At 34.5% G+C, this 15172-nt stretch overlaps 1 protein-coding gene across 1 annotated transcript; it reads right to left on the bottom strand.

The window, feature by feature from the left end:
- Nucleotides 1–3582: 3582 nt before the first annotated feature.
- LOC132548012 (serine-rich adhesin for platelets-like) lies at nucleotides 3583–14857 on the bottom strand. The gene is made up of 7 exons (XM_060211825.1): nucleotides 14800–14857; nucleotides 10678–11936; nucleotides 10207–10303; nucleotides 8836–8886; nucleotides 7715–7897; nucleotides 6069–6260; nucleotides 3583–4928 (listed from the first exon to the last, which is right to left on the bottom strand). Exons 1-7 carry the CDS (start codon nucleotides 14855–14857, stop codon nucleotides 3583–3585), a joined length of 3186 nt encoding a protein of 1061 aa, XP_060067808.1.
- Nucleotides 14858–15172: the final 315 nt, after the last annotated feature.

The following is a 15172-nucleotide window of genomic DNA, read 5'->3' as shown; positions in this document are numbered from 1 at the left end:
CTTCAAAAGAATTAGTTCGCTAGTTGTTTGGAGGTGAATTGCTTATTGTCGAAGGGTAATGTCATAAATATCCTTAAATATCACAAATAAAATTGAGAATATATGGAGAAAATAACTTTATTTATCAAATAAAAGCATATATTACAAAAATATCAATAAATCATGTGCCAATATTTGTTATAAAAGCAATGGGCAAGTAGTGTGTTTAATAAACGTGATGAATATATCATGTCTATCGGACACACATATAAATAATACTTTTTCGAGGAATTATTCAGTTTTGATGTCGGAAAGTCCCATCCATAGATATAACAGTGATTCCAACCCATAATCTATTGAAAAGATTTTGATGAAAAAATATTTTCACCGAGAAATAACAAGGTGTTGTTACTTAGGTAATCGTTTGCAGAAATTCAACATCAAATCACATAACTTCTACTTTTTATATTTTAAAAAGAATTGGGTATACATTGTTCTTATTTAAGACTTAAAGAGTTTTGCATGAAGAACATTATGAGTTCAAAGTGAAGCTTCTTGAAATATATCAAATAAACTTATATACATCTATCTGTGTGTATATGTGTGTGTGGAGGAGGAGGGGGACATGTACAAAGTCTTAGATATCATTAATAGATAATCACTTAAATATTCATGTTTGGGAAAGATTTAAAAAATCTTGAATACGGTTCACAATGAAAAAAGATCGAAATGATCACAATCAAAGTTAAATCATTTCATAGAAAAGAATATATTTAGATAACTAACGACAAAACAATAATCATAAGAAGCAAACAACTTTTTGTTTACGTTTTTCATGGCAATGAATATCTTTACTCGAACCACAAAAGCATTTATCGTATTGCGGTTATCTCCCCTGATTTTACAGGCAATGTAATTCGACAAGCGATGGACATACCACAATACGATGCATTGTAACAATATTTTGCAAAAAAATGTGGAATTTTTTTATTTGTCATTGACCCTGTACATGTCCGCTCTTCCTAAAGGTTAGATAAATCTAGCAATCGGTCTTAGACATTTGCCTTAGGTATTATTCAAGCAATAGTTGAATCTAAGTTATCACTAAATAAAGATATAGTGATATCAATATATGTAATATGCTTTCACTAAATCCCCTTACAGTTTACCTAATTCACATTAAAAACAACATAAGGCAGAGAGATAGGACAAATACGTAAACAAAAGACTACACAAAATATATTACTTGAAGTTCACAATGTTGAGAAAACGCTGAAATGGTAACAAATTTACTTCACATAAAAAACAAAATGCAACAATATGTTGTTACAGTAAATTGAAAGTGAATGCAGTTGTCCTTATAACCGTACTGTCTGCACGAATCTTTACAATGTTTTTTAACTACACAATTAACAAAGATTTAACACTGATTTTCTATACGTGATACATTCTCACTTTGAGAGATATCTTTCCTGATTTAAAAAATAAATCCGTTTTCACAATTTGCTGCTGTTGATCAATGTCTTCTTGACGTTTAAACAAATGAATTATAATGAGCTGCTTTGTTGAACCTTTTGGCCTTTCATGGTCTAGAACTGAGCAGTCTTATTTTCGTCACCGGATTTCTTTCCAGCACTTTTAAATGTTACAATGCTTTATTGACTTTGATACGCTGAGACTGAAATGTTTCATTAGCTTCGTTCTGTATCAGGTACACATTTAAGTCAATCATTCTGAGACACTTTCTTGACGAAGTCCTTTTCGTTCGTTTTACTTAATAATAATATCAAGAAAAAGCATGAAACAACATGTATAGCCTTAATAAGTTCTCCATTTAGTACAAATGAATATAAATAAAGCATGATATGACACAACTGCGTAAGCCATGGTAATATTGGATGTAAACAAAAGTGATGGATTTTTTTTTTAATTTATTGTTAAGGAGAAAATGATAGACCTGAAACCATGCCAGGTAAAGAATGGGAAGGATTATTTTGAAAAAGTTGGATTTAAAATGACTTTCCAAATACAGGTTTTCCTATATAATTCAAATTGTCTCCTGGATACCTATACAGGTTAGTCATTTTCATCAAGCACACTTTCGGATCACTTCATCGTTTTATCATCGTCTTCTAAAAGTGGGTAAAACCCTTTGATTGCTCATTGTTATTCACAATGTTTGTATTTGCATTTTTCTTTCTTTCATGATTAAACAAAATAGTGCAAGACGTGTGAGTTTGTCTATTTCCTGTTATGATAATGTTAAGACACATGTATAGACATTGATAAATCAAATTACCGTCGATCAATAGCCCAGACATTGTAAAAATCAATCAACCATAAAACGTGTGAATACAAACAAAAACATAAAAACACTGACAGTTAATCAAAATCAAAAGTCAAAATGAAAAGCAATTAAATAAGTAAAAAAATTACACCGATCCTTCTGTAAATGTGGATTAAGAGAATAAGGCAAGGTGTTCCGATGGGCAAATAATTATCTGTTTTATCGACGACAATATTATCATCAGCCCATTCAAGTCATGTCATTAATGAAGAACTAGGTAAATAACAGCTAACCATTAGACATCCTAACAAGCATCGACCATGCATGCAACAGAATACTTTTTCAATGATAAAAATTAACAATAAAACTTCCCAATGATCCTTATTACCATTATCTCTCATAATCACAAGTTTATCGGTCCGTTGTCGTCATTGTGAACAAAACAAATCGACACACGCTCGAATATCGGACCATCGGCGTCATTAAATATCAAAGGATGTGGAAGCAGGAATGTTGCTAAATTTATATCTAGAAATAGACAATTCACAATAGGGAAATCGAGACATCAATTTGTGTCTTACCATGGATACTTTAATTGTCAGTTGGAATGTCTTATCACCATACTCGATGAAGATACCAAATATAAAATGCATTGAAAATAATTATGACATACGATAACATTTACCACCATAGAATTAAATTGTAAAATTGGTTAAATGTACAAAAGAAATGAAACACATTGAAAAAAACAATACAACAATTTGATATGCCATAAATATCAACAGAAATGAATAGTTCGAATTCGTCAAAGACAGAAAGCTGAGAAGTGGACTTGTCTGTGCTCGTGTGGTTATGTCTTTAAGCAAGACTTCACTCTACTTGCTGTGGACATGAATCAGGTCTATCGTGCATTGAGGTAGCCACCAGCTACTACAAAAAGACGCTAGCTGACTTATAAACCAAACAAACACAAATCCTCAAGATATTCGGTTATTTTCACAATTTCATCCATAGTTCCCCGAATTTTAGATGCCTTACACTAACACTTCAAGAAACACGCTCCTGAATAGTTCGCAACCAGATAAGTGTACCGTTGTTCACCTTCTTGTCTTTTTAGGTCAGTTATTTGAAGAAAGCGATTCCTTTTTTCAAAGGAGGAATGAAATATTAGGGTTCTACTTGATCAACCAATTTCGCTCTTTGAATCGAAATTTTTACAGACTGAGGAAAAATAGAAAGTGCAAAATCCATATGAGAAAGGAATACCATTTTCTGGCGATCATATATGGATTAGGAGCGTAATACATGGGTTTTAACTATCGAGAGCGAAGATTCGTTTTCATTATAGTAAACATATTTAGTAGATTCCCTTTGTCCATGGCTATCAGGAATACTCCAAGACCAGCCAGAATTAGAGTTCCGATGTACCCGGCTGCCTGTGCTGAAGGACGCTTGTCGTCTGCCGAAACAAGGCTTCGTTTGTAACGACTTGTCTGATTTCGGAAGATCCGTAGCTCAGCCTTTAGTTGTTTTATAATTTGATACAATTCATCTACGTCAGGGTTGAAACAAGTATACGTATTGCAGTTACAGATCAAAGATGTAGCGGGGGTTGAGACAGGGTTATCGGAGACTTGAGCAATTGACTCGGTAATAGAATAAGCATCAACTGGTATTGTGGTTTGTATATCAACAGTACTCCAATGAGTCGTTTCCGAATCCGTTGTTGTACTTAGGGACCCTGATTCGATAGGATTTATCGTTGTTGTCATTGTGTAGGGCACCGGGTAGGAGGTTGTCAACGGAATGATAGAGGAAGTAGAGAGATCCCCATGAGTGATAGATACATCAAGCACTCCGGCAGTTGATGTGTCATCAAAGAATTCCGTGGTGGTGGTGGTCACGTCATCAATTACCGCTGTAGTTGTGGAAATATCACCAATGAGTGCTGTTGTAGTAGATTTGTCAGCCATGAGTGTTGTAGTTGTTGAAATATCACCAGTCGGTGTTGTTGTAGTAGATTTGTCAGCCGTGAGTGTTGTAGTTGTGGATATATCACCAATGAGTGCTGTTGTAGTAGATTTGTCAGCCATGAGTATTGTTGTTGGTGAAATACCACCATTGAGTACTGTTGTAGTAGATGTATCAGCCATGGGTGTTGTAGTTGTGGACAAGGCACTAGTGAGTGTTGTTGTAGTAGATGTATCAGCCATGAGTGTTGTAGTTGTGGACAAGGCACTAATGAGTGTTGTTGTAGTAGATTTGTCAGCCTTGAGTGTTGTAGTTGTCGAAATGTCTCTAGTGAGTGTTGATGTAGTAGATTTATCAGCCATGAGTGATGTAGTTGTTGACAAGGCACTAGTGAGTGTTGTTGTGGTAGATTTATCAGCCTTGAGTGTTGTAGTTGTAGAAATGTCTCTAGTGAGTGATGTTGTAGTAGATGTATCAGCCATGAGTGCTGTAGTTGTGGACAAGGCACTAGTGAGTGTAGTAGATTTGTCAGCCATGAGTGTTGTAGTTGTGGACAAGGCACTAGTTACTACGGTTAGACTGGATACGTCATCGGTAAGCATTGTAGAAGAGGAAACATCATCAGTGTGTGCCGTATTCGTGAACACATCAGCAGTATGCATTGCAGCATTGGTTACTTCATCGTCTGGTACTGCAGCAGTGGACGAAAAGAATGAGAATTGTATAAATTTGGGAGGTAAACACATCGTTTTCAATCACAAATATAAAAATCATTTGTCGTATCGTCTACAGTCCTTTTTTAGTTAAATAGCTTTTCGAACCATTACGTTATCTATCAGAAAATCAGTCCTTGATTTTAATGTTATATGTGTAAGGAGATTTGGTGTGATGGCCCAGGAAGTTCTGGTGCCACATGTATCAAGTGTGACCCAGCAACTGTGTTGAAGTACCAGCTGCCCAGAAAATATACGTCGAAGAGAACTAGGTGTAAACAAGTAGCCTTATCTTACCCTGCAGAAATGACCGGATTTTGATAACCCTCTTACTAATGTATTTCTCAAATATTTTAAAGGAAAATGGTTTCATGAACTAGCTGGAAACTAGCGAAAACTGCTGAAAAAGTCAAGACATAATATTAACGTTTTTCTTGTAAGTAACTAGAGTTTCCATCGGTACCGCAATGAGATATAAAATAATTAAATCAAATTCATAAAGTTTATAAAATAGGTAGATGCAGCGATTTCCCCGGCTTTCCCTTGTATATTGTGATCAAGCTGTAGGCATGATACCAAAGACCAGATAGTCTTTTTATTAATGTTTTAAAAGCATATGCATGGTTAGATATTTCGTCAAACTATAGAATAAAAGAGTCATGAGGATTGGGTAAATGGTATTCGCTGAAAGATAATACCTTCAAACCTTCACATTATATAGTTTTCATTGCTTCTAAAGTCTCCCATACCTAGCTAATATCTAATAATGGCATTTCGAATAATCAGAGTTAAGACAGAAACACTTCACCATTCAATATTTGTTCTGCGATATAATGTATTGCATTAAATGTTTGTATGAGACATCGATACGTCACAAAACGTTAACATGCAAATCTACTTAACAGGGCAACTTGTTGTATCGCTGTAGATATAGATGCATCTGAACCTCAACATGGTGTGCATATGTCTACCTACCTGGGTACCTTGTTGTCCCGCTGCTGATTCAAATGTACCCGACCCTCAACATGGTGTAAGCATATCTACTTACCCGGGAAACTTGTCTCGCTGCTGATTCAAATTTATCCGACCATCAACATAGTATGAACCTATCTACTTACCGGGACACTTCTGTGTACTGCTACAAACTGATACAGATATACCAGATCCTACACATGGACTGCCGTCAAATTGAGGGACTGGATTTGTACATTCACGGGTTCGTTGTTTCTTTCCCGTCACTAGCAATTGAGTCCAAGAACATGTCACCGAGCATGACGTCCACGATGACCATTCTGTCCAATCACCATTGACTCGGAAAAAAAACGAAATAATTATAAGTAGTGTTAAATGCAGATGGCAGCTTCTATTAAAAATATCGATTTTATTTCATTTTGAGACATAAAGTAGCACGATATCTAAATCATAAAAGCCCCAGAGTACACGATACATCACATTCTCATCCTCTATCTATTTCTTAAGTTCGAAATCCATCAATGAACCGGAAGTTAAAATTTGAGGCGGAAATGTGTTGGTGTATTTTAAGTGAAGAGGTTAAGGTCAAAGGTCAAGTAAAAGTCACCGAGACCCCAGGAATTACTAGTTTTCTTGACATATATATATGAAACATCGGCTGTAATAATTTTATATACTCCGTCAACAAAATGCCTTTGGTATAGGCTATCATTACCATTATTAACAGTACGTAAAGCCACTGCGATAACATCCGTTAAAAGTTGTAATCGAAAGTTATATTGAACTCCCCCCACCCCCATAAAAAAAGTATCTAACATCGTTTCCATGCTAACCAACAAGCACAAATGTATGTACAAATAATATAACTCCATTCACATCAGAGGAAATTTAACTCAGCCGAAGATTTCTAGGTATGATAACGGATATGTATGTATTACATCACTGTCATAATCAGTTTTATGTTCCTATTTATAAGGCAAGATTTAAGAAAAGAGAAATTCCAGTTATCCGCTGCTTCCGATTTCCGACTTTTAGCAAATAACATTTCAAAATATATTTGAAAATTGTACAAAAGATAAGCAAGTGATAAGAACCCATTTGATACAAATTTAATAGATAGAGTTGAGACAAACAATTGATTAAATTGCAACAAACAGTTGTTTCATCCTTCAAATTGCAAAACCATGAAAAATCCAAAGTGATCGATAGAAACACTTCAAAATATAGACGAGAACACGCAATAAATTATGTATCTGATAATTTCAGAAAAAATAGCAATATGTCAATTTCATCTTTGAAAGTAGATTACATATAGTTATTCATTGTATATATATTGTATCTATAAAAATGATTATCCAAAAACGCATTGTTCTGGTGATTTTACTTGAGGATAGACAAAGTATACACAATGATAGAAATTAAGCTGGCGAATATGAAACAAGACATTGAAGCAATTGACTAGTTCTCTTAAATTTGTCCAATGAAGAATGTCAAGTCATATGCCTATCATGTGATATTGTTTTCATGTTCATTAATCATTTCTTGTGGAAATCCTTCTTTTTACGTGGGATTGTATTATAGTAAAAATACACATATATCATTCTAAAATAAACTCTTGCAAAATATTGCAACATAACGTCCCCATTCGGAAAAATAGTTTAAAAGAGTATAGGACATATAAGATAAATTATCGCATTATAAAAAAATAACACTTATTCTATTAATGAAACCAACATGTTTTTATTTATTCTTTTTCGAACAGAAGGCACATTAACATACATAATGTACTCACTTGGACACGGGATCTCCGACAGACATTCAGATGTTTCGAAGGAATTTCCTTCACATCTTTCTCCATCACACCTCGGAATTGGATTTGTACAACTTCGCTGCTTACTTTGAATTCCTGTATTGGTCCCGTCAGAGCACGTCAGCGAACATTTTGAAACTGCCCATGTGCTCCATCCTCCATCAACTATATGAAAAAAGGTTCTTCACATCAGCTTTTACATAACTCCGTACTTAATCACTCATCTGAGCAACGTGATCTCATTGATTGGTTACGCAAGGATTGAATTGTTTAGAAACAGAGCAAGTGAAAGAAAACGGCTACATTTGTTATCGTTTTGAGCGTCAGTTGATAAATTATAAAGCGTGACATCCGATTTATATCACATATTTATTTCATTTTGCGTTCCTTCAATGCCTGGAGATACTGATATTTTTTAAGTGAAAAAATAGATTGTATTTTTATGACCAAATTATAAGAAACTGTAAACCTCCTCTGAGATGAATCACAACTCTTATTTAGATTCCGATAACAAAACGGCACTAATATAGAAAACACACATAGTTCGTATCCTCATGTCCATTATTGCCATTTATATTGATGAGAAAAAAGCGTCACCCTCTTCGGCTTTTTTTATTGTTTGTTGTCTTCGTTATGGTCGTTATTTAGATTAGAATTTGAATACAGAAGAGCAATCGAAAACACAAAGACAAGGCCGATAATTAAGTTTTTTAAAAATTTTATTTATTTATTTTTGATAAAACCAATGATCTAAATGTACCTATATACATACATTTAGGATATCTATATAAGTTATTCGACTTTTATTGGCTCAAAATCAGGTCGAAGTGACATTTTTAAAAACATCATTGTATAACGGCATATCTGTGAAAGTTTAAAGTTTAATGTTGTTGAGCGGAATACTTTACACTTAATGTAAAGTTCAGAATGACGTTTTACTGGATAAAGCATTCATGATTATGGAACTTAATTACATTTCTAAGAAAGACATCGAGGTTATGTTCAATCTATATCGATATCATACATTAATTCATTTCTCTATTGTTCTGAGTTCAAAGCTAAGCGATAATGAACAATTTCTTAAATAAGCTGAAAGCACTTACCTTCAGGGATAGCTACACAGTCCTCATTGAAAAGGCCATCTCCGTCCTCATCTGTCACAAAATATAAATAACATCAAAAATATAGTACCTGGCGTTCATTACATGTCAAGCAGATACTATTTTAATCATTTCGCAAAAATTAAAAGAAATGAAATAATTTAGTTAGATATACTTCAATTCACAACTGACACAAATATTATCACCCATGGTGATTGTTAATCTGGTGACAAAACAAATTAATCTTAATTCAGACACATATATTTTGAAATTATCAAATAAATAAAAAATACAAAATTTATTGCAATATTCGGCAAGACTGTCCCCAATCCAGATCCAGATTTTGACGTATTTCTATCAATCACTTTGGATTTTTCTTAAGTTTTACAATTTAGACCCTTAGCAGTCATAAAGGACGAAACAGCTGTATGATGCAGTTCAATTAATTGTTTGACTCTACTGTATCTAATGCTCAATTTGTTTCAAAACAAATTCTATTCACTTGTCTGTTTTTGTCACAATTTTTCAAACATATTTTCAGAAAGCGAACATGTTTTGTGCTAAGTAAAACTCTATAGTGTCAAACATTGCTAACTTCGTCTGAGTCAAATTTCCGTTGACGTAAATGGCTTTATACTATCTATATATACACGTGTGATTGGTGGTAAGCATGAAAATGATATAATTTATTTTCGTTTTAATTTAACAAAACCAATGACTGCAATACTTTACAGTTCTTCACTTGAATTCTTGTACATTCGCAAAACTGTGTTATCGAAGTTTTATGTGTTGTCTAAAAAACTAGGAATACAACATACAAACAAAGGCGATTTACCATTAACTAAAACAAAGCACTTGACCTTCAAATATAACTGTTAATAAATAATGATATTGATTGGGCACGCCCATACCAACAACATGTTGTTGAAGATACTTCAAATGATTAAAGTCGATGTTTCTTATATGTATGTCAAATTTCGGAAATGTCTACAACACCAGAAAGGAGTATTTGGAAGGGTCCCAGTAAATTCCAGGTAACCTTTAACCTTAACCCTCAAATTGCAACAAAATATGTATGTCTCATTGACGCCTGATCTTGGATAACAGTCTGATTGTATGTATGAATTACTGTATACGCAATGCAATAATGCTGGCGAGTTCATTAACAACGGTGTACAACTTCTTTAAAATTATGCAAGATGGTGACTATTTCAAATATGTAAGCTAATCAAACCGTCATTTCAAGAAGTCGATCATCACTTATTAAGTAAGATTTGCTGTACACTGCACTTTTAAATGGGAATTAAATGTATGACAAGTATCGTCATTCAACATATCATATGTTTACATATGTAAGGGTTTATGCTCGCTTACCCTTGTCTCCATTTCCTATACATGGCTCTTCGTCTATCCTCCCGTCACAGTCGTTGTCTTTCCCGTCTCCAACCTCAGACTGTGACTTCCTGCAGGGCTTTTATAAACAAAGGATACATTATGTGTTTGATAAATAGAAACTACACGAAGAACCGGAAATCATTAGTTCCACGAAGCCATTGAATATTGTCGGTTGCGTTAGACGTGTGTTAAACATTACCAAGGACATAGAGACATTTGTTTGAAAATATTACCTTAAAATGATAACTGCTGTTGTAGTTGTGATGTCAGTTTTTTTACAGTGGTATAGGTGCTATGTGGCTCTTTAAGGGGAACTTTATTCTTTTCACTAACGTGAATATTTTGTATTTTTTTTTTTTTTTTTTAATTTTTTTTTTTTTTATTTTTAAGCTTATTATTAATTCATTATTTCATTGTAGTTATGATCGATCACCATGATAGTGTACTTACAAAGTTGATAGCGACCATCCGCATCCCCAAAGGAATTCCAAATGTGCTTACGGAAGAAACGTAGCCGTACAGAAATCCACCGAATGTAACATGAGGCAAGCTATGTCGTACAGTGTGGGACCCGTCTGACACGGAGATGAAGCTAGTGGCAAAATTTGTGCCAGTCACAGAGGTAAGCAATAATGAAGACGAAGGGAAAACTTTTCCGTCATAGAGCAGGCCTTCAAAATGGTCTTTCTGTACAACAAATACGAAATAGTTCACAAATCCAACAGTTCTGAATGTGTAAGTTGTGTGGAACTGTTCCACTGGTGGAATAAGAATCATGGTTGGATTGTTACTCGATAGCAGGCTACTGTAGCCCTGAGAGAATTCAATAACCAAAATAGGTTTGTTAGAAACCAAGTAACCTAGATTTCGATGCGGACATTCTATTTGGATTGTCTCCCCTTCATGGATAGTGTAAGTTGTGGGTGTAAAGTCACCCGATAGGTTGATTGTGGTAGAATTCTCACTTGCCAAGAGCCAAAATAAAACGCTTGCGTATGCATAAGGAACTGGTACTAATATAAAAACATTTCCCCAGGTGTCCACCGGTGTTAGTTGTTCTACAAGGTTAGTAGTGAGATACGTTCTGCTTCCAATGTAAGTGTCTTTGTTCCCGCTGAATACGGCAATAATGTTGTTTGATCTTATTCGCGTTCCAGAAAGGTCTCCAATACTTTCAAATTCAAACGTTTCATACCGATTTAGTTCTACGGTAAATGTTTGTCCTGCTAAATATTGTCTATTTTCAAACAGGACAAAATGGTCTTTTAGGGATGGATTCAGGGTGATTTTAACAGTAGTGGAATCGTTGACACCGACCACTAGCACCTGGCAGACTTGGCCATTCTGTGAGTACGTTACAGCAAAGTAATCAGAACCGATGACATTGGTGGGCAATGCCATAAATGAATCATATGAACTGCTTGCTGCATTTGACCCTGTCACCACAATGTCACCGCTAGATTCAATGATAATACCTTTTGAGTCTTTTGGTATCCCGTCTTGCAGCCGAATACTGGCCGGTAGATAAACTTTTTGGCCACGATTGCAAGAAACATTAAGATTTACTCTATAACTGCCATCCGCAGTACTCAGAAGAACTTTAACCTCAGTTGGAATCGAGGTACTTATGATCAGTGAAGCGCCCTGATCGCTACCTACTATAGACATGAATCCGACAATGAATTCTGTACCAGCATGGTCCGGAACACCTATTGCAAACAGAAAATTGCAAGTAAATGAAAAAATATGTTATGATTTTCCATCCCGATAACTGAGTCACGACTTCAGCTATGTTTTATTATACATCAAGCACAACAAAATAAAAAATATACCAAGTAATGTATTTTTATAAAATGGCGTACGACATGGTAGACATGGTAACAACAAGATCAGCCATGGTGTACAAATACACAACATAAACAATATCTTTATATTATAACTTAACCAAAAAAGTAAAACATGGCTGTACATTGCAGTCTATACACAACATAATACTCTCGAATATCTTTATATTCTTTTGCTATTCTATTTAATTTCAAATTAATATTGAAAGGTACTTATACTTTGGGTTATCATTTTGAACAACCTGTGAGAACTGTGCCTACATACAAGGAAGATTTATGAGTAACAACGTGTCAAATATTGTAAACCATCGCGTTTTCCATGCTACTGCTTATATGCTCAGTAAATTTCGTTAACAAAACAAACCTCATAATATAAGAAAGCAGGACAATACCGACGATTTCATAAAGCCAGTGAAAGGATGACAAAGCAAGAGGACACTTGGACAATTAAATTGATGATAAGACTTGGTTTCATGGAAAGGTCTTCTATTTCATCGACTTTCTATTTCTCTATTGTGACTTTTCCCTTTCTAGATAGTAACTTTTCCTTTCAATCAACATATGTTACTAACATGTTGATGTTCGTTCCATATGAAAAGGTTTCCCAATACCTTTCTTTCCACAAAAGACATCGATGTTTAACAAATAAACTTACCACACCTGGATTTGGTAATGTAGATTTGAAAAATGAAGCAATTTCATTCTCGCCATCATCATATGATACGGATAAGAAGATTTACTTTGACTTGACTTTTTTCTTTATTCAATAACGAAAATAGAGAAAAATTGACGGATTTTAGGGTTGACGTCCACATAGCTTTCACTGACAGGCATCTGGAATAATACTATTTATAAACATCTTATACACGCACATACATATGCATGGATAGGGCAATGTAGATCGCTATATAATATATGAACTCAACGTTTCTAAATTCAGAAGAGCCCGGCCATATTGACTCAGTGTTATTAAATTCAGAACAACCCGACCATATTGATTCAGTGTTATTAAATTCAGAACAGCCCGACCATATTGACTCAGTGTTATTAAATTCAGAACAGCCCGACCCTATTGACTCAATGTTATTAAATTCAGAACAGCCCGACCATATTGACTCAGTGTTATTAAATTCAGAACAGCCCGACCATATTGATTCAGTGTTATTAAATTCAGAACAGCCCGACCATATTGATTCAGTGTTATTAAATTCAGAACAGCCCGACCATATTGATTCAGTGTTATTAAATTCAGAACAGCCCGACCATATTGATTCAGTGTTATTAAATTCAGAACAGCCCGACCATATTGACTCGGTGATATTAAATTCAGAACAGCCTGACCATATTGACTCAGTGTTATTAAATTCAGAACAGCCCTACCATATTGACTCAGTGTTATTAAATTCAGAACAGCCCGACCATAATGACTCGGTGATATTAAATTCAGAACAGCCACACCATATTGACTCAGTGTTATTAAATTCAGAACAGCCCGACCATATTGATTCAGTGTTATTAAATTCAGAACAACCCGACCATATTGATTCAGTGTTATCAAATTCAGAACAGCTCGACCATATTGACTCTGTGTTATTAAATTCAGAAGAGCCCGACCATATTGACTCGGTGTTATTAAATTCAGAACATCCCGACCATATTGACTCTGTGTTATTAAATTCAGAACAGCCCGACCATATTGACTCAGTGTTATTAAATTCAGAACATCCCGACCATATTAACTCGGTGATATTAAATTCAGAACAGCCGTAAACATAAATATTAATATAATTGACGTATATTCAGCAATATCAGTTTTGTTTAAGTTGATAAATGTGTAAATAAAATATCAATATGAGCTGATTTGATACTGACATTTCGTTAAGGCATTGTCAGGAACACCTAGTAACTTTATAACAAATCCGTATGATTTACCAAGCTTACGTTTTCATGTAATTAAACATTCCCAGATGTATGTAGCTTATCTATATAGAGGCCATTTCCATTAAATGCATTCAAAATTAAGTCGTCCTTTTTTAAAACTTTCATCCGAGCAAAAGCAATTCTGAATTCATATTTTTTTTTCTCACTAGTCTCGTAAAATGTCATACATGAGACATCATTAACTGTAATTAGACCGTGACCTGACGGGATAATCACAATGATGTATTCTATTGATTTGTTGATCTATTACAGATAAGATGGTGTGTATATATTTAAAAATGTATCAAATTTGGTACAGGACATTTGCCCTCGATTGATATTTCCAAATCATTTTGAAAGACAGAAATTGCTATAACGTCACTACGTTGAAACGGTATATCAATATTTTAGTTCAATTTTCAGTTCTTTGTACCATATATATTGTCGATATTTATTATTTAATATTAGGGTGCAATTCTTTAAATTTTGAACTCGACACGAGTTTTGATTTCGTATTTTTGTACAAATGATAATACATTTTTATTTTGCTTTTTTGTATTCTCCGAGTTTTGCTGTGCCTGTAAATCATGTGTGTTGTTTGTGTTGTGGGATTAGGGAGTATGTTCTTGTGTTTGTATCAGAAGGCTTTCGGGAGTAATAAACCCGAGGTTTGCCTTTCACTCGGAAAGTTAGTGTAATGCAATATTCTCGTTTTGCTTTTCATTATTCTCTGGAAATGATAAGCACACTAAATTGATATTTCATTAATACCACTATTTTCATTATGATCAATCTCAATTTCACTTACCTTGTAAAAGGGATATCAACAATAATACGAGAAAAGTGGAGGTCACTTTTGATCTCATGGTGGTAACACTGATTACTGTATGCTAACCTCATGCACGTCTCAGGAATAGTCCACTGTTGTTATGTGAGTATTTGAGACGTCAATCTGATATTGATGTTAGCCTCTAACAGACGATATTTAAGTCAATATTACTAGGTCATGCTGTTGACATGCAAGAGGTGTATAGATGTCCATATCAAATTTAACGCTAGGTTGGTGACAGGGACTGGAACTAACGCAATGATTACTCCAAGGTCTTATAAAGTTATGTTTCCTGGTGGCATGTACGGGCTTAAATCTCATATATCCGTCGAGATCACATTTAAGGCTTAGC

The sequence above is a fragment of the Ylistrum balloti genome, unplaced genomic scaffold (genome assembly GCF_031769215.1).
Source record: "Ylistrum balloti isolate Yb309-2 unplaced genomic scaffold, AGI_CSIRO_Ybal_v1 Utg369994, whole genome shotgun sequence".
In the NCBI taxonomy this organism is placed as follows: Eukaryota; Metazoa; Mollusca; class Bivalvia; order Pectinida; family Pectinidae; genus Ylistrum; species Ylistrum balloti.
Note: the sequence above shows the minus strand (reverse complement) of the source record. Positions and strands in the feature narration are given on the sequence as shown.